This window comes from Terrapene carolina, unplaced genomic scaffold (assembly GCF_002925995.2).
Source record: "Terrapene carolina triunguis isolate 2854851 unplaced genomic scaffold, T_m_triunguis-2.0 Scaffold88, whole genome shotgun sequence".
Taxonomy (NCBI): Eukaryota; Metazoa; Chordata; order Testudines; family Emydidae; genus Terrapene; species Terrapene triunguis.
In genome coordinates, this window is record NW_020664439.1 from 7,934,708 (window position 1) to 7,955,696 (window position 20,989).

At 37.3% G+C, this 20,989-nt stretch overlaps 1 protein-coding gene across 1 annotated transcript; it reads right to left on the minus strand.

Annotated features, from left to right (window-relative positions):
- Positions 1 to 2,584: 2,584 nt before the first annotated feature.
- CAB39 (calcium binding protein 39) lies at positions 2,585 to 19,204 on the minus strand. Its single transcript, XM_026649937.1, has 7 exons — positions 19,044 to 19,204; positions 15,077 to 15,195; positions 12,101 to 12,269; positions 11,246 to 11,305; positions 10,490 to 10,555; positions 7,006 to 7,149; positions 2,585 to 5,165 (listed from the first exon to the last, which is right to left on the minus strand). The coding sequence occupies exons 1-7, from the start codon at positions 19,173 to 19,175 to the stop codon at positions 4,977 to 4,979; spliced, it is 879 nt and encodes a 292-aa protein (XP_026505722.1). The 5' UTR covers positions 19,176 to 19,204; the 3' UTR covers positions 2,585 to 4,976.
- Between the last annotated feature and the right edge of the window lie 1,785 nt (positions 19,205 to 20,989).

Consider the following 20,989-nt stretch of genomic DNA (forward strand, 5'->3'; position numbering starts at 1 on the left):
ACTGGGTGGTGCTCCCTCCCTACTCCCTGTGGGGGGTGCACCCCCAGTTTGGGTTCCACTGGTCTACAATAAAGGACAACCCAGAGAAAGCAGAACATGGCCTTGACTGTGAGCCAGAATAGCAGCAGGAGAAAGTCCAGATGAATCTCCACACTGGAGCTCTTTCACAGGCTGCAAATTCAGAGCAAATGTACATAATGAAAAGGTTTTGGTCACTGAGGCAGTGGCAGTCGGTGGCACATACTGACCACTGAGGGAGAAAAGACTTGCCATTTGGCTACCACTACCACTGCTCTAGAACTTTAATAAAAATAGTGAACAGCTAAGGACTGGAAAGCAGGAGACTAGAACAAAAATCCTGAGTGAGTCTAACTAGGCCTTCGTTGAAAGGGCCTTTTTTTCCCCAGTGAAGTAGTAAATACTGAAGTTTGGCCGAGGCTATGTATGACAAATGCACAAAACCACTATGTATCCAAAAACTTGGGTGACATCCATATTAGAAAGTTTCTTACCTATGAAATAATCAGAAACAAGCTTCACATTTGTGATGTGCTTCATGCAACTTTTATTCTGATTCTTAGTGATTCCAATCCGTAAGGCAATTCATTCAGTAAAAATCTGTGGAGAACACACATTTTAAATTAATACAAAAACCTCAAACTCCTGTGCTCTCCCGCCCCCCTTAGCTAGCTCATCCAAATACTTAAATGGAAATTTTCATCCAAGCACCTAAGAGGACACCTGTCCATTTTTAAATGTCATTCCTTTAATTTGTAATCTTAATCTATAAAGCATTATAAGATACTGTATTTTAAGGGAAAAGCTCGATCCTAAAATTGAACCAATATAATCTAAAAGGATCAAGTGTGTGTAGATTGTTGACCAAGAGCTATAACATGTTGAATAATTCTTTTAATGTGACATGAATATGCTGCACATGGAAAAAAACAATATAAAATAGATTTTCCAATAATTAAAGAGAATAGCCATATATATCTGCATCAAAAACCCTGCAGTTTTTATTTGTATTGCATTGATTTAGTAGACTGGCAAGTCAGCGTCCTCTAACTGCTAGTGGTAGGCATGAAAAATGGACATAATCAAAAGCAAAAAATGTTTAGGAATAGAGAGTACAAAAACCAAAGAACCAACTAGGAATAAGAAGTGATGAGTTCAGTGGAAATAAACCCTAAATTGTCTACAGGGAATATCCAAACAATATACAGAACAACATGGCTTATAATTGTTAACTCCATGCTGAAATTAACACTAAAGGCTTGGTCCAAAGCCTGAGACCCCCATTGACTTCAGTGGGCTTTAGATCAGGCCCAAAGTTTGTAACAATCAAAGGATCAGAGAAACCAGGCCGCCATTTGCAAATACAAATCAGTTATTGCGTCTTTTGTACAGCACTCCTTTGCACCTTTCTCAAGAGTGGCTTTGAAAGTGCCATTTAGGATCATTCTTTTATAAGAACGCAACATAAAAACAGCCATATTGGGTCAGACCAATGGTCTAACTAGCCCAATATCTTGTCTTCCGACAGTGCAAATTGCCAGATGCTTAAAAGGGAGTGAGCAAAACGGCAATTTTCAAATGATCCATCCTCTCTCTGTCCAGCCCCAGCATATGGCAGTCAGAGGCTTAGGGACATCCAGAGCCTGGGGTTACATCCCTGACCATCTTAGCTAACAGCCTTTGATGGACCTATCCTCCATGAACTTAACTTGGACTCAGTTTTGGCCTTCAGAACATCCCCGGTAACGAGTTCAGCAGGTTGACTGTACATTTTGGGAAGTATACTTCCTTCTGTTTGTTTTAAGCCTGCTGCTTATTAATTTCATTGGGTGATGCCTGGTTCTTGCGTTATGAGAAGGAGTAAATAACACTTCCTTATTCACTTTTTTCACACCAGTCATGATTTTGTAGACCTCTGTCATATCCTCCCTTAGTCTCTTTTCCAAGCCGAATTGTACCAGTCTTTTTAATCTCTCCTCATATGGAAGCTGTTCCATACTCCCTTCTCTGTACCTTTTCCATTTCTTTTTTATATAGATCTCTCTCTCTCTCTCTATATATATATATATTTTGGACATGGCAGGCAGTATTCAAGGCATGGGCATACCATGGCTTTATATAGCGACATTATGATATCTTTGGTCTTACTATCTCTCTTTCCTAATGGTTCATAACATTGTTTGCTTTTTTGACTGACAGCACACAGAGAGCACATTTTCAGAGAACTATCCACAATGACTCCAAGATCTTTCTTGAGTGGTAATAGCTAATTTAGACCCCCTCTTTTGTATGTATATTTGAGACGATGTTTTTCAATGTGCATTACTATGCATTTATCAACACTGAATTTCATCTGCCATTTTGTTGCCCAGTCATCTAGTTTTATGAGATCCATTTGTAACTCTTCACAGTCTGCTTTGGATTTAACTACCTTCAGTAATTCTGTTTCATTTGTAAACTTATGATTCAGAAGTGATGCAGAATGTACTCCTTTAAGGCACTAAAGAGGTGAGTGTTCAGGTCCACATGTAACTTGACATTTTCAAACACAATAAAGCACATAATGGATTTTCTTCAAAATTTTATTTCAATTTAAATTATGGGGCCAGCCAGATTTTCTGGTAAGAAATGCATTTTTTCTCAGGAGAAATGAAATACTTTCATGGAAGTAGAATTACAACTGTATACATCAATATTTAAAAAAAACAACAACCTCACATTAAATAACTTTTAGTAATATCTTTAAGCCTTCACGCAGATGAGAAGAAACTACTTCCAGTACAGCAGAATTTTTTAAATATGAATAACATGTCAAATGATCTTAAATTTAAATACAACTTTTTTCTTGAACGCCAACATTCAAATGCTTTCATATGTTAAAAAAGTTATCATATCCACTGTTTCCCAGTCAGAGAGAGAAAAACCAATAGCCCAATCCAAATTTCTTCACTTCTTTACATATATAAATTTTAGCATTTCTACATTTTTCTAAAGTGGAAGCCTTGTGTGTTATAGAGAATAACTTGGCAAATAATGTTTTCTTCCACTCAACTATGATAAACCAAAATATAAGACTGCTAGTGCTGAACTATAATACCATCTAATGGCCAATTTTGCCTGACTACCGAAATTATTTTAAAAATAGAGATCTCTCATTTTCAGTAAGATTAATTTGCTATTTTCCAGGAGACAATATGAATCAGTTTGCAATGGACAGATTAAGAACCTTAAAGAGATCAATGACAATGTTAAGAGACATTTTATATTACCAGAGTGAAAACACCCAATTTTCTGGAGCTATTACCTGATTTCCCTCACAATGGCTTCAAAATTAGCTAAAATGTCAATCAGGGGTTTCATCTTGCTAACTGAAAATAATTTTAATTAGTAAGAGGACAGGAAGCAATGAGCAATTTTATGGCATTCTCAATCAGGTTCAGCCATGTAGAATTTGAACATTCAAACTCCAACTCATAAGTTGGTTGTGATTTTAGCATAATTATAAGATGAATAGATACAATTTTAATAACATTGTTTACAAATATTTAGTAGATGTTTTTTGTTATGGTCACAGTAACAAAAGCCAACATGGTGCAAAATCAGTTTGTTTGTTTTTTATAAATACTGATAGTTTGCAGCATTTAAGAACAGGACTTGACAAAATTAAATCATTTTGTTACAAGTAGGCCATCTATGAAATTATTTTTCTCGAAGTCAAGGGGAAATTATTCACTTTCACAACTATTGTACTGAGATATCTACTGCAAGAAAGCAAAGGTGGTCTCTGTAGACTCCCCAGAAGAAAAAGGAATCAATATTAGTTTATCATAATCTTGACCATTTACAGAACACAGCACTAATTTAAGTGAATAAGGCCAATATTAACCAGTAAGAATACAGATTAAAGGATTCCAGTTCTATATTTTAGCCTAACCTAATTGATGGCACCCCATTAGATAAATGAATACATATAAATTGTTTTTTTTCCTTTTGATGCTGCAGTATTTAAGAAATGTTAAATCAGCATTCTCAGATGATCTGAAGTATTCAGCTACATATGAGCATTCATTTTGCAGAACTCAATATTAAGTAATAGTTACAGACTAATACAAGAACATTCCTCTGCTGTACAAATTAAATCATATTTTTAAAGAAATGAGCAGCCTAGGAGTTATATACAAAAGAAACCAGCAAGCATTGTTGAAATGAAATGCGAAGTGTCACTGCTAGCTCTACTGTTTGAAATACCTTCAAAGTAAAATTAACAAAACCCTTAGAACATATTTCCAAGTTTACAACTCAATTCTCAGAAAATCATATGTCAAAAAAAAATCTATAAAGCAGTGAAAGGCATATTATATACATTTCCTTATGAACCTCAAGATTTCACTCTTTTAAAAGTTGCTAAATTGAGTTTATTTGCAAGACAACTGTTTATCCCAATAAGCTCACATCTTAGATACATTTCCCCTTTGATTACAAGTAAAGCACTGCACATTTTTTTTTAATCAAGGCATACAATTTTATATTATGGTGCCATGTATGCACAGGTCACATTGTGCTCATATCTCAAACAAGGTAAGTGCAAACATACGATTTAATCAGATTTGCAAGCATGCAACCTGTTGCTTAACTACATTAATACCTTCTTTCCTAAACCAAACTATCATCTATGTTTGCTTTCATGAATCTAGTATCTTTTTTTCCCCAGGACTCCTAAAACAAGCAGTGTCTTTGAATTCTGAAATGACACAAATATCAAGAAAGTCCACATTGTGCAAGAAAGCAGCAGCTATGTTTTTCAACTTGGACTAAAAAAAGAAAAGAGAAAACAAAAACCGTTCACTGAACAGCAGATTAGCAGTAATGTTCCTCATGAATTGATAAGAGTGCCTGATGCTGAATATCTAACAGCAAATGCGGAATTTGGGTTTAATATTTTAGGGGTTTATTGGAGATTAAGCTTCTTGCTGTGCTGGTCTCTTCAAATCCCTGATCTGTTTAACTAAATAGGTCTTCTCATCATTAAATTGTTCGTCCTCGGTCCTGTCATTCTGAAACTTGCTGAGGAACTCAATAAGTTTGGTCTGGTTCTTTAAGAGGATATCTAATATAGGCTGTGTCTTGTTAGGATTGGCTACAAACACCTGCAACAAAAGAAGAGGGATTTTAGCACAGATACAGGAAACAGAAGGCTCAGTTAAAATTATACTTAGCTAATAAAAAGTGAGATGATAATGGTTTAAAATAGGGCTGTCAAATGATTAAAAAACTAATTGCAATTAGTCACAAGATTAAAAAATAGTCACAATCAATCAGTTTTAATTTCACTGTTAAACAATAATAGAATACCAATTTAAATGTATTATAAATATTTTTGGATGTTTTTCTACATTTTCAAATATATTGATTTCAATTACAAAACAGAATACAAAGTGTACAGCACATTTTATATTATTTTTTATTACAAATATTTGTACGGTAAGACGACAAAAATAGTATTTTTCAGTTCACCTCAGACAAGTACTGTAGTGCAATCTTTTTATTGTGAAGGTGCAACTTCCAAATGTAAAATTATTATTGCTGTTTTTTATATACCTGCACTCAAAAACAAAACTATGTAAAACTTTAGAGCCTACAAGTCAAAGTATGAAGGAGCATGTGAATGTTTAGCATATCTGGAACATAAATACCTTGCACAGCCAGCTACAACAACAACGCCATACAAACACCTGTTCTCACTTTCAGGTGACATTGTAAATAAGTAGGCAGCATTATCTCCCGTAAATATAAACAAACTTGTTTGTCTTAGTGATTGGCTGAACGAGAAGTAGGACTGAGTGGACTTGTAGGTTCTAAAGTTTTATATTATTTTAGTTTTTAATGCAATTACGTAAGAAATAATAATTCTACATTTGTAAGTTGCACCTTCACAATAAAAAGATTGCACTACAGTACTTGCATGAGTTGAACTGAAAAATACTATATTTTGTTCATTTTTTTTTACAGTGAAAATGTAATAAAAATATAAAGGGAGCACTGTACACTTTGTATTTGTGTTGTAATTGAAATCAATATGTTTAAAATGCAGAATCCAAAAATATTTATAATAAATTTAAATTGGTATTCTATTATCATTTAACAGTGCAATTAAAACTGATTAATTGTGACTTTTTAAAATCTAGTTAATTTGTTTTGTGTTCATCACTTGAGTTAACTGTGATTAATTGACAGCCCAAGTTTAAAATTATGAATGTTTTCTCTCCTAAATATCTGCACATGAAAAAACAAATGGAATATTTGAGAAAATTAATCTGAAATGAAAACCAGTTTTATATGTTATTGAGGTAGAGACTGAGGGCCCAATTCTGATGTTAATGGGAGCTGCCTGGTCATGACATCCTGCAGGAGGCACTCAGCAGCTCATAGGATTGAGTCCTGTAGCAAGTGCACGATTTTATGTATCTAGCATCATCGTTAGAGAGACTAGAGATGGTTTAAAACCTTTCTGCAGGGTTATTCCTGAATGGAGCTAAGTCCCCAACCTATTACTAATCATTAGTTTATGTCTACTATTAATAAAAAGGGTAACTTGTTTTAACAGACAACCCTGATTTAGATTTTTCAAAACTGATTAGTTGATTTAAAATACTACACGTATCCTCCATAGTACTATGTAGCACGACACAGACCTGTTTAGAATCCTCAGAATGTCGTCGAGTTATGCTCAGAAATCACAGCATGCATTCATCCCCTTCATCATTCTCAGTTCATACAGAATTTTAGAAGAGGAAGGTTATGCTAACAATAACCATACAAAACCATTTAGCATTTCCTGAGTAAGTACTTTTCAGCAAAAGAAAGAATCAAGTAATTTTTCAGAGCAGACAGATCTGAGGTTTGCCATCATCGACTAACCTCATTACCTGTGTAAATGAGGCACACTACAGAAGCTATTCAATGGTTTTATGATTTTTGGTACGATACCTTAAAGACATGAAAGGCCTCAAACTGAATGTTGCGACTCTTGTCTCGTAGAAGGTTCATCATTAGTTTCAGATTTTCAGGTTTACTGATGTATTTTGTCATAATTGTAAAGTTGTGTCTGTCCAATAGCAATTCACCAAGCAACTAAGGGTGGAAAAATGTGACAGAACAATGAAGTACTACGGAAATCTTAGGAGTTCAAATACAATTTTTATCATAGGGGTTGTGAAGCACATTGAGTAATTGACATCTGTCAATAAAAGAGGTGTAACAAACTCTTGGTTCTCCTGACTCCCAGTCCAGGGTATTTTGATGTGATTTTTCCATTCTCTCTCTCAGCATGGCTGAAAAACTGCCTACCTTTCTGTTTCCCCTTAGCCTGTGACTCCACTACCACTTTTGTCGGTAAAACTTTTGTCGGTCAGGGGAGTGAAAAAACACACCCTCTGACCATCACAAATTTCACTGACAAAAGTGCTGATGTGGGCAGTGCTATGTCAGCAGAAGGGGCTCTCAGTACCCCCATAACGAATGCCCTTTGCTAGGTGATAACTAGCTACTGTACCATATCTATGCTCAATATGTCTGGTATCTGAAATGGATAATTCGATGTTGTCATAAGTCAGCTACCCACAGTCAAGGTATCATCCTCCCTCCCAATTTTATAAATGAGGTAAGAGAGGATCTGAGAGGTTGCACAAGACCATTTCTACCAGAGGTGGTAATAAAAGCTCAGTCTCTAATATAACAGCTATAAAAGAAGAGTCATCCACGTAGCCATGCTACTTTGCACAAAGATCAGGCCAAATCTGTCTCTGTTCTTGTCTCTGGCGTCTGTAAAACAGGATTATCCCTACATGACCATCTCTACAAAGCACTGACACAGACAGAACAGTCTTTAATTATAAAACCTGATACTGTACGTCATGGTTTTGTGGTAAAGGCATTGGAACTGGAATATAGGAGGAACCAGGCTCAACCCATGGCTCTACCATCCCTGCATCGTGATGTTGGGTAGGTACTTTTCAGGTGGTTACAGTCTTTGGCTATTTTTGCATCGTCTTAATTTAAAAGGTTACGTTTGCTTTTTAAAAAAGCAAACTTTAACCTAAAATAAAAAGAAAATGAAACAATATAAACAGTAATTAGCACTATGACAATTATATTAGTGTGTGATGAAATGGACCAGCTCTGCTTTTTAGTCCTTTGATACACTTTTGAGGTTCCCAATGCACACTTAATCTTCGGAAATTGATCTTTTCTACCACATCTGTTCTTTTTACCACCCAGAAAAATATTAAAAATTCTCTAGTAAAACTATTACAAAATGAAAACACTGACTTGACCTTCTATACATATTCCAAGTCTGAAATTACCACCCGACCATGCAAGCATTTATAACAACATTGTGGGGGAAAAGGAACCTGTCTCTTATAATCTACTAACACCATACACAGTTAAAAAATAACAAAAGAAAAGAAAATTCCAAAAGAGAAAAAAATAAAAAACAGTTATGGTTGCTTAACAGGAAACCCCCCTACTCACAGTGGTGCTGGAACACTTAATAGTGGGGGTGCTGAAAGAAGTTTTTATTTTTTACCTCATGCCCCCCTTTATTCCTATCCATGCTGCCCCACCCTCCAGAGCAGGGGCCATGTCTCCAGGAGCGGGGGATCCAGGCAGGGCTAAGGGGCCAAGGCTGGGGCCACAGCAGGGCATCTGGGACCCCGCATATGGGGCCAGAAGTGGAGTCCCGGGCGTGGGGCTGGCAGCCGGGGCCCCGAGAGTAGAGCCCCTGCCACGGGAGCGGGAGCCTGGGAGTCAGCAGATGGGGCCCCAGGAACAGGGAGCTAGCAGACGGGGCCCCAGGCACAGGGACAGGGACCCAAGCCCTGGGCGCAGGGCCCCAGGAGGGCGGCTGGGGAGTGAAATCCCGGGCACGGAGCCAGCAGCTGGGACCCCACATAAAACTTGGGGGTGCTGCAGCACCCCCGGCAGTCCTAGTTCCCACGCCTATGCCGACTCAAACACTTAGAAGCAAGCATGTGTGTCCAGTTAACGTGTCTGTCTTTAACATATCAATCCCCACACACTGCACTCACCCATCTATAAGTAAGTCCCATACACCTCCAACACGCACTTGTAACTGATTCCTGACAACTGTGCAATACCTTCACTCCAACCTCATACTTCCCTATGGAAAATTAACACATCCCACAGCTGACCAGCACGGATGTTTAATAGATATCTATGCTGATGTTGCTGTGGTTAGCAATTATATCTATTTAAGTGTATTTTATTAAATTATGTACCTGGGCCCTGAGTTTTGCGGAAATAAGTCTAAAACTAATCAGTACTTATGCTGGTACAACTATTCCCTCACGGAAAAGGGGATAAACTGTACCAGTTTAAGGCACCTTCACATCAGTGTAACAGCATCCACATTGCTTTACTGGTACTACATCTTTATAAAATCACACCCCGATGATATATATTATACCAGTCTAAAAACTGTGCGCAGACCAGTCTAAATCATTCCTTGGACAGTTTCACCCAATACCCTGACTGTAAGCTCTTTGGTACATGCGCGGTCTTCGTGTGTGTTTGTACAGTGCTTTATCACAATGGGGCCCTCATCCCATTTAGACCTTTGGGAGTTTCTGCAATATAAGCAGCTTGAATAATAGCCATAAAAACCAATGAAAGATCTCTCTTGCATCCTCAAACTGGAGAACCGTGGTTGGAGACACCTGGCTGACAGCTGTCTCTAGCTACAAAATTTTCAGTCAAGAAATATCACTCTGTACAGATACATCCATGCCTATTTGTGGGGTAAGTACTGGGGGAGCCCCACTGCTACCAAATCTGTGCCTCTGGGATAGGTAAGGGAGCCCCTACTGCCACATCTGGGGGGAAATGGGGGCCCCCTACCACTGCTCCAGCCTCGTTGGTTCTGCCTGTTGTCCCTGCTTCCCTTGGGCTCCACCCCTGCAGCCCTAACCCGGCCACCATCACTCCAAGTGGAAGATAGGGCGATGCTGCAAGAGTGTGGCACAGGGGCCCCTGTGCTGCTGTGCGCCCCAGATTGCTTTGATTCAACCATGCTCCCAAGTGATGAAAATAAACTCTTTGGCAAGTCCACAAATAAAATCTTATTAAAATAATTATTGAAATCAACTATTTTTACTGTTTTAAATTGGAATTCAAACCAGTTATTTAAGTCATTGTGATTTAAATCAATTCACCCTGAAATTATCATAGAATCATAGAATGTCAGGGTTGGAAGGGACCTCAGGAGGTCATCTAATCCAATCCCCTGCTCAAAGCAGGACCAATCTCCAGACAGATTTTTGCCCCCGATTCCCTAAATGGCCCCCTCAAGGATTGAACTCACAACCCTGGGTTTAGCAGGCCAATGCTCAAACCACAAAGCTATCCCTCCCCCTTGGGGGAAAAAAGGGCACTCAAAGTAAAACTACCTTACCTTAAGTGACTGCCTTTTCGTCACATAATTTTCTGAATGAAGTAACTTCTCATACTCACTGAAGAACTGAATGGAGAATGAAGAGAAAAATCAGGAACTTTCCAAGTGGCACAAGCCCTGCTTTTGAATCAACTTATTTAACTGGGGGGATGTTTAATAGGTATGTAAATAAAAACTTAGAATTCTACTGAAACAAGGTTTGCAGTATTACATTACAGGTGTTTAAAATTCTAACAAGCTTTTTAAAAACTTAATTTCTTTGCTATTTTGGGAACTTTAAATATTTGGACTACCATATAATGAAGGACGTTATTCTTTAAGCAATAAAATTTTGTAGACTATGAAATGATTTAAGCTTTTATTAATATCAGAATTGGCCAGCAGATGGAGCAAAACTATCAAACATACCTTTGTGACTAAGGCCTCATATAGACAACAGAAAAAATGGGAAAAGGTTCCCTCTAGTGGAAAATACATTTTCACAAAGCTAGATTTTCATCTTTTCAAAATCTCAGTTTTTGATGCTGAAATGCTGAGAATTTTAAAACAAATTTCTATTTTAAAAACACTATGGCACAAAAAAATGCAAACCTAACTTTGATTAATGCAATACATAAACTGTCCTTGGTAATTCTTAACTAAGAATCCAAGCAATACGATACAAAGAATGAAAAAGTATTTAACTTTTTCAGTCAAATGAAAATTATTCTGTATCAATCATCAAAAAGTTCTGAGGAATTAAATATATTTACTCACCCTATCATAATGCTGTTCCAAAAATTCTGCACTCAGCAACTTGTGTCTCGTAAGTAAATCCTGAAAAAGTATGTCATGTTTAAGCAATATTTTCAGATTAAAAAAAAGTATTTATTAAAATAATAAATATTCATTCTGGATGCCTCTGAAGAGTCTAATTAATCTAATGAAGGATTTTGATATACTAAGGAAATAAAGAAAAAAAGTTGGAATATTGGTGTAGATTCTTGGCTGTGGCTGTGAAAACTCATAGCATAACTTAGGAAGGGGTCTGCTATATGCTGTACTGGTTCTCAGAGAAATCAGAGCAACTTGAAGGCTCTTTTAACTTGTGTTGGCTTCCAACAGCTCCAAGATACAACTGCTTGGATCACTGGGGCACAGGGAAACCCAGGCCTACTCTCTGCAACAGAAATGACACAAGCTACTATATCACCAGAGGAGCTCTACAGCACCAAAGAGTCCACTTACACTATTCATTATTTGTACAGTGTTAGCACCTAGAGGTCCCGATCATGAATCAGCACCAATCATGCAAGGCACTACACAAATAAGACAGTCCCTCCCTGCCTTGAAGAGTTTACAATCTAAGTAAAAGGATTAAATTTTAGTTCTGGAATAAATGTTACCCTGAACATAGCACATGTATCTGAAGCAATATCTTAATCGCCATGTGCTTAGAAGGCAGCAATGTTCAATTGATCCAGCCCCTTTACAGAGAATGTCACAAACTTTGTTCTCTGTCTCCATATGCTGACTCCATATGTGACTAACACCTGACATTTGGGATTATATATTTGAGATGCTGGAGAAATGTATGCTATTGTAACTATTTAGATATGGTATGCAAGTTACCTTGAATGTGGCAAACGCATCTGAAGCAATGTCAAACGTTGACATTTCCACATATCTGAAGAAATCATAGAACTGTTCTGACCACAAGATTATTTTAGCAAGTGGTTCATGTCTAATGCATTCTCTTAACATTATTCCACAATTTAGAGCAATTTCTGGAGATTCGTACCTGCAAAATGAGAAGTCTATATAAATACCTTTAAAATGTGGTACTGTAGTACTGCAACTTTATATATAATTAACAATACGCTGTATTATGTTATCAAGTCAACTTAAACATTTTAATAATTAAAAGGCATTTATCTGCATATTAAGTTCCACTTTCAGATGTTCTACGAAAGACTACCAAAATCAGATGATCAATCTGTTGCTTGTATGAATCACTTGTATAAAATGGGAGCATAAGAAACATAACTTTATGTTCAGACTCAAAATCAATGCCCTCTTCTCATAACTGCAGGTGGAACGTGACTCATAGCAGGCTTTTCTAAATGTGCAGTAGGTGCTCTGCAGGTTGGGACAGCAGAAGTTTGTCCTCTAGTGGTATGGACAATTCACAACTCCCAGTATACTGCCAAACTTGTTCATTTTATATGGAATACTGAGTATGACTTTTTAGGTTAACTTCATAAGTGAACAAACAGACTGTTCCACTTGGTCAAAAGAATAAGCATTTTCACTGCAAGTACACGGTCAAAATTTGAAAGTAACGTCACCTGAAATCTATGGGTCTCTTGTAGCTCCACATATTTAAATCAACAGGATTCTGGCAAATCATATACCTTTTCAAAGCCTAGATCCTAATGGTTGGTTCACATTCACCATAATATCTTAAAATTATGTAAATTTGGTTATACCAGATGCATCATATGTAAGACATACAACAGATCAGTAAGTACTTCTATAAATTAAAACCAACACCTATTTCAAACATTTTTACTCATGCACACACAAAAATGTTTCATGGTGGCTGTCCTAGGTTATGCTGTCCTAAAAATCAGCAATGTGGTCCACTGAACACGATCCTGGACTTGAAGTTAGGAGAAGATTCTGCCACTGACCAGTCTGACAGTTTGGGCAAGTTATTTCACCTCTCTGTGCCTCAGTTTCTATGACTTCCTTTGTAAAGCACTTTGAGAAAGCACATATAAGAATTTAGTATCATTCATTTGTTCTTACTTTTATATTATACGATGGTTAATAATAATCTTGCCCTTTGAATCTTTCAGATATCTTGGGTTCTGTCAAAATGAGACTGTAGAATAGGAAAAATTAAAAGTACTCTGTGGAACACTGGATTTCTTTACAATTGCAAAGATACATTTTGTTGCTCCTCTAGACTGCTATGGGGTTCTTAGTGTTCATGAGGAAGCCAGGGATTAAAATGTGCAAGTTCCTGCTCTTGCTGTAAAACAATTTTTCTATATGTATCAATACTCTGCTGGCTCAGACAAGTGGCACAGATAAAGAGAATGAAGAGACAATGTGACATAAGCATGATATCTCACATTTGGTAGGTTTCAGACTTGGCAACATCTCTAATTACTATGTAATGCAAAAACTTTGAGGAAAAACTAAAGAGCAGATCTTTTGTTTAAACATCCAGAAAACAAAACCTGTTATTTTAACATCTTATTGCTGTCGTCATGATGTGGCAAACAGCTATTCCAAGGGATTAACTATTTAATCTAATTCTTTATCATTTCTATAGAATCTTATACCATGCCAATCACTGTAGCATTTGAGTACAACTACAGTATACCCCCATTGACCCAAACCTCATTATCTAAATCCCTTTCTTGTCCCTGAGCATGAGATACGTGCTGCAGAGGGCACATATCTCATGCTGGGGGACAAGGAAGGGATTCGGCTAACGTGGAGATTTGTAAAATAGAGCAAAGACCTCTGGCCAGTACTGTGAGGAGCAAGACGAGCCCCCCGTTGTGGAGGAGGGAACCCCACTGCTCAATGGCTGAATGGTTCCTGCTATCCTGATTATCCGAACTCCCAATTATCCAAATAAAATCAGTGTCCCTCAGTCTATCTGGATAATCAGGAGTATACTGTACATCATGATGTATGAGAGCTTATTTGAACAATATCCATCAGTATACATGCTACAGCTACTGATATAAAATTAGTGTTTGAAATGTTAACATTTTAAAAATGGTTTTATGCAAGACATTAGTGAACTTTCCCACCCCAAAATGATAAAATGGGATTGCAACCTCTAATATTTTCTGTTATTCATGGCACAGAATAATAGAAATGTAACAGTTCATTTTGAGGTTGGGGGGATGTTTGTTCCCTAATTTAAAAAACAAAGGTCTTTTTACTTAAATTTGTTTTCACGAGCACCTCTATTTTGGTATGCAGCTGCAGACTTGCTACAGCATAATTGATATGGCATGATTCTGTGATGTAACAATGCAGGTAATACAAGAATAGAGGTGGAAACAGCAATCTGGCATGCAGTGAATACACAATCATATCTAGAAAAGTTGGAGCTGCTTGATGTCTCTGTAATTGTATTACCCAATAACTATGAAGCAGGAGCTGCACAGTAACTCAGAGGATGGGACGGCAAGTTCATTTAGCCAGAGGTTAGAACAATCATTCGAACACTCGGTAAATAACTAAGATCAGGAATAACAGTTTAAATTCTGGACAATGAAGTAAGTTCAGTGAAAAGGAACATTACATTACCCCAACAAGAATGTTTTTAGCGCAGTATTAGTTTTCAATTCTCACCCTGTCACCCTTCACATTAAAGGATTCATATTTTGATATTCTATTGCTTAAATTATCCATTTGACTTAAGTTACTTTAAGGGAAGTTACAGGCCCTGTGGCAAAATTATTTAAACAAATTGCAAAGGAAGAAGGGACATTTCACCACTCTCACTGTCCTGCTTTTACCTGAAAAAACCATTCCAATACTTTGTATAAAACTATTTACACCGAATACTGGACATACCCTTTTAATAACATGAACAATATATTTTGTTGAGTGCAGATGTATTCCACTGTGGGAGTTCTTGTACCAATTTGCCTTCTGAGAATGTTGTTGAAAATTTGAGCGACATCTTTTTTGCCCTGTCAAAAACGTAACCAATTAAGCATATAACATTTAGTACCAGAATGTATAGCAAGAGTTAATACATACATTAATATACATACACTTAAACATGACCATTTCACAAAAAAGTTCCCCAAATACTTCGTTTCTCTACACCTATTTCAAATCTGTCACAACATTCAATACATCATTGTATCAACTTACATTTGGATAGCTTGAATAACCTACTGATAATGTTTAAAACAATAAAAACCCTTTTATATTTTATCTGATATTCCTAGAGTTTCTCTGGATTCATTTTGTACCAAAATTATGTTAATACTATGCCCATTTTTAACAATGCCACAGTCCTGAGTAAGATGGAATATTTCAATGTTTTACTTGAATTTTATAATCTGAGACCAGAAGCAAACCATTATTATTGATGATCCTTGTTTGTGGAATGAACTTATTCTGGCACCATCTGAATCAGTGTGTAGCAAGTTTTAAGGTAAAGAAATAGACCTTACACTTTATGGAGACTTCCAACAAATATGACAGAACGATAGCTTATTATTTTAGATTTGTATTAATTATAGTATTGGACTCCTGACGCTGTGACAATGGATGCTGCATGAGTAAAAAATAAACCAATTTTTTAGAAAATCCCAGGAAGATCATAGTCTCTAAAAAATGACATTTTTGTTTGTTAATTAGCATGGAGAGTTTGCTGCAGTATTGTTGTCAGGATATAAGTGTTAGTTTGTTTTGTAAATGCTTGTTTTCTGATTTATAATTCTATTGAAAGCCTGCCCAAAGCAGCATCAGAACCCTTTGTTCTGGTAATGAGTAGAGCAGTGTTTTGAGAAATATAGCCATCAAGTCTCATCCACTAACACTGACAATTTTGCCCAGGATCTCATTATTCCCCCTATTTACCGACAGCAACAGCTCCCCCTCTTTATTCATATAATTGAGCTGGTAGTGGTACACAGTAATTCCAAATCTAGTTATTGTTAGAAGCATCTATTACTTCCAAGTGATGTAATGGTCTATTTAACAAGGACACACACAAATTCTCATGCCAACAGTCATGATTCTCAGAGGTGAAGTGTAAAAGTGTGCCAGCATTGTCGGATTCTACCTCCCTGATGCAAAAAGGTTTTTTGTTTTGTGTTTCTGTCTTTTTTTTTAAACTTTTCAAAGGCTGCAATTACCCCCACTGAAAGATACTTTAATACAAGTCAGCAGGAAACTGATTGACAAGTTATTGCTCTTTGAACAGTTTTGTTGATTGCCTTACATGAAAAAATGTTTCTACATATAGACACAATTCCAAACAAATGTTAATATTAGAGTAAGGATTGGATGTTTCAGGGCAATTTCTTAATGAGGACCTAAAATAATTTCATTTACGTTAGGGGGCCCATCACCGTGGTATTTAGATTCAAATAGATTGCAGACAGAGTGCAACAGTCAGAAAAAAAATCCCTCTCTATCATCCCAATTTATAAAGATAACTCCCTCAGGAACGATCCATAGTCAAACAAATACTTAGTCAAAAATGTGCACTGATCCATGCACAAACGACTTCAGGTTCTGTCATACCACTTGAAGGAGCAAAGAAACATCAGCAAAAGCATCTCATCTGTTTTCAGCTCTGGACATAGTTGTCTCAAAAAATAGTAACGTCCAAGCCACACAGGGCTTAAGAGACTAAAACCAAGATCTTGAATTGTGCTCAGTAACTGATGGGAAGTTGGTGGTGGTGCACAGGTGTGCTGACATCAGCCCACAACATTAGGTAAGCAAATTGCCACATTCTGCATTAAAGAGCATTGCTTTAGTCCAAGATGAATGGCTCTTAACATGACCTGAAAAAGAGCTCTGGAAAGCTTGTCTCTCTCACCAACAAAAGTTGGTCCAATAACAGGTATTACCTCACCCACCTTGTCTCTCTAATATTCATCTCAGCAAGGAAAAGCCACATCCTTCTCAGGTAACAGAGCAGTTGAGAGTCCAAAAATAGGAGGCTATTACCAACAATCAGCAGCCCCCTCAGACTGAAAAGTACAGCTACCTTTAATACAGAACAATCCTACGCAATTCCATGCCATTATAGATGTAATAAAATCAATTTGTACACCACCATTTTCCATCACCAGAAGAATGCTTTCCAAATAACCAGAAAGACTAAAAACTGGACTGATAAAGATCTTGAAAGTCAGCAGAATCCAGATTTAATTTCTCAGCATCTTATCCTCAATAAGCAGGGACCATATCAATTGCTTTCACTCTGAATTTCCTTGGGTTTTTGTTATATAAAGACATGTATGTGGTGAGAAAAAAATTTTCCATCAGTTTTTATTTTCAAAACCCTTTTTTATGGGGTACAATTTCTAGTTAAGACTTTTCTTTTTAGAAACGTTGACAAGTCATTTTTAAAACAATCACTTGCAGACTCTTATAGCTTGAAAACTCAGGTTCAGGTTTCTGTAGGACGTGTTCAGTTTTGTCTCTGGATTAATCTACTCTGGAATGTACCTTATAGGAAATTCAGTGTATGCCAGCTATAAAGGACCAAATGGTAACAGAATCAAACAATATTCTGGGGGGTTGGGGAAGAAAGTTAACTTAATTCTGGAATGTAACACTACAACATCCCTTTAGACTGTTGTGTTTGCTTCATGGCCAACTTTTTTATGAACAGTACAATTTTATAGCAACCTTAATTAGCAGGATAGCCTAGTCAAGACACTAGAATTCCGGGCTCTGTTTCTAGCTCTGCCATAGACTTCTTATGCAACTTGTAGGAAAGTTACTATGGGCTTGTCTACATAGCAGAGGGGCATGGGTGTGTCACCAGAAGGGTCTACATGGAGCAGTCAGAGCACAACACATTAGTGCACTCTACAATTCACATCCCATAGTCTGCACTGCGCTACCACATAGACAAGCCCTAAATCGGACTGTGCCCCAGTTCCCTAGCCATAAAATGAGGATGATGACAATACTTCCACACCTCAGAGTGGTGTTGTGAAGACATATTAATTACTGTGTATGAAGTACTCAAATAAATACTGTTGAGCAACAAATGAAAACTTACAGAAAGATAAAATTAATGTTCATATTTTGGAGTGATCAATAAAATCTGACTTTCCTGTCTAAACAGAAAAATGATTAGGGAGAATGTAAAAAAATATACTTTTGTTTCCTATAGGGAGAGTATTAAAGATTTAAAAAATGGCTAATTAGTGGCAGCATTAATGAAAACTTTTTAATGAGAATAGTCAGATGACTCAGTATTATACTGTAATAACTCAAAAGGGATTTAAATAAGACTATGGGCATTATGGCATTAATACAATCTAGGATTTTAATCTCTCTCTGAACACAGCAATTAAATTACATTAAAGATTAAGCAACACCTCTGTTAGAGTTCTGGGATAAAGATTTGAGCTATTCATCTATTTTTCATTTTTTATGTGATCTATCCTTCCAAACTCCTCAGAAATTTAATCTCACGCATTTGGTTAATTTACCAAGTAGTTCGTATTAATGTTTCCTAATTAAATCTTAAAATACAATTGCTATTATTAGCAGCATTGAAAAAATAAAAATTGTGTAGCTAGGAAGTGAACCTCTTACTTCAATTAAATAGGAATTCTGATGGTCAGAATGCAACTTACCATGTGTGTGGCTCATGAAGTTTTGTAACTACACTGCTACCTTGATATACGCGACCCAATATAACACGAATTCGGATATAACACGGTAAAGCAGTGCTCTGGGGGGGGCGGGGCTAATGCGGTTTCACCTATAACGCGGTAAGATTTTTTGGCTCCCGAGGACAGCGTTATATTGAGATAGAGGTGTATTTTCTTACCTCAAAATCAATCAGTTGTAAGTCAGCTACTAGGGTGCTAAGAAGACCACTGTTGTACAGTTCTTGAGCAAGCTGTGCCACAGCTTCTGTTTGTGGCTCTTTTTCATTTGTGCCATATAATATTTCCTTCATGGCAACCAGATTTTTCGAAACCTCTTCAGTGGCCTGAAGAAACAAAATAAAGAGTAGATACAATGACTTTCAAAGCTAAAAGAATTCTGCTTGTCTTTGTAAACCACAGTGTTTTGTTCTGATCAACTGCAAACTTTCATTAAAAAAAAAAAAAAAAAAATATCACATCGCCACCTGTCAAAAATCCTGGGGGGGGGGATGGATGGTGTGTGTGTGCGCGGGCGCGCGCGTACTCTGACCTACAGGCAAGATGCAAAAGACTCAGTTGACAATATAGTAATTATGTTATCTACAATGAAAACATCTTCCCTTTCCTCATCCTCTCAACCTTGCACTTACAGAAATGATTTCAGTAATAATATTGAGAAGATAAGGAACAGCAAAATTGTCCCCAATCTGTAAAATGGATTTGTACATGTGATCAACCCAGAAAACATTACCTGGAAACATTCCCATCACTAATAAATTGCTCAGGTAGATAAATTGCTCAGGTAAATACATTTCTATAAACTGTGTGCCTATCGAGTCTCCTTTATGCTGTTAGGCTTCCATTCCAGTCAATAGGAAAAGAACATGTCCATTTCTGTTGATATATGAGTCTGAAGAAGCAGAGTGCTTTCCTTCCAGCAGATTTCTTGCACTAGCAAATCTCATCACCAATATTCAGGGCAGTCCTCAAGTAACAGAGATGTCTTCAACTGCTGGGACACATGTCAGCTTCTGTCTTTGTAGTACAGCATGCCAGATTGCATCTCTGAGGTCTACAAGGATAGCTTTGAACGGTTTACAAACCTAGCAAAGGTAGGGTAGGCAGGTTACCGTCTGTTCTCCAGTGGGTTCTACAGCACTCAAGTGATGGAAGGACCTGACCAAAATGCATCAGGTATTGTTCAAAAGGGGGTCTTGACCCCAATCCCTAGGAGTTGCTTTTCTCATCTCATGGATGAAGGGTCTTTTGTATGTGTATCCACTGACACCATTACCGTTAAAGGTTCTCAACAAGATCAAACAAGAATTGGCCAGAGTACTACTGATTGCACCAACATGGCCAGGACGAGTTTGGTATCCCTATCTAATCGGATTCTCTTCTCGCCCTCTGTGACGTCTTCTGATCAGTCCTCTTTTACTGATTCAAGATGCCAGCCGAATATGTCACCCCAACCTACATATTCTAAGGCTCCAAGCATGGTTCCTCAACAGTTGTCAGGACTAGAGATATCTTGTTTGTCAGAGGTACAAGACATTTTATGAAACAGTAGAAAAGAATCTACAAGAAATATCTCCTGAAATGCAAACATCATCATCTTTGGTGTAGCAGTTATCAGATTTTGCTGACTCACTCTCCTCTTCCTACGGTATTGGGTTACCTATTGGAATTGAAAACATTGGGTCTTTCTATGAATTTCATTAGGGTTCACTTAGTGGCAGTAACAGCTCTTCACACCCATATGAGGTTTTTCCACTCTTCCCTCGCCCAACTATGGCAAGATTCCTAAGAGGTTTGTCAAATCGCTTCCCATAGATCAGAGACCCTACTCCTAGCTGGGACCTGAACCTAGTCCTTAATTGCCTTATGAAACTTCCTTTTGAGCCACTAGCTACATGGTCTTTAATAGATTTATCAATGAAGATAGCGTTCTGGACAGGCATCACTTCTACCCAAAGGGTTGGAGAACTGGAGGCTAGAAGTGGAGAATTGGGGGCTTTAATATCAGACCCCTGCATTTGTAGTATTCACCACAGGGTAAGTGTTGCTGTGGGCCTATCCAAGATTTTTAGCTGAGGTGTCCCCAGAATTTCATGTTAATCAAACT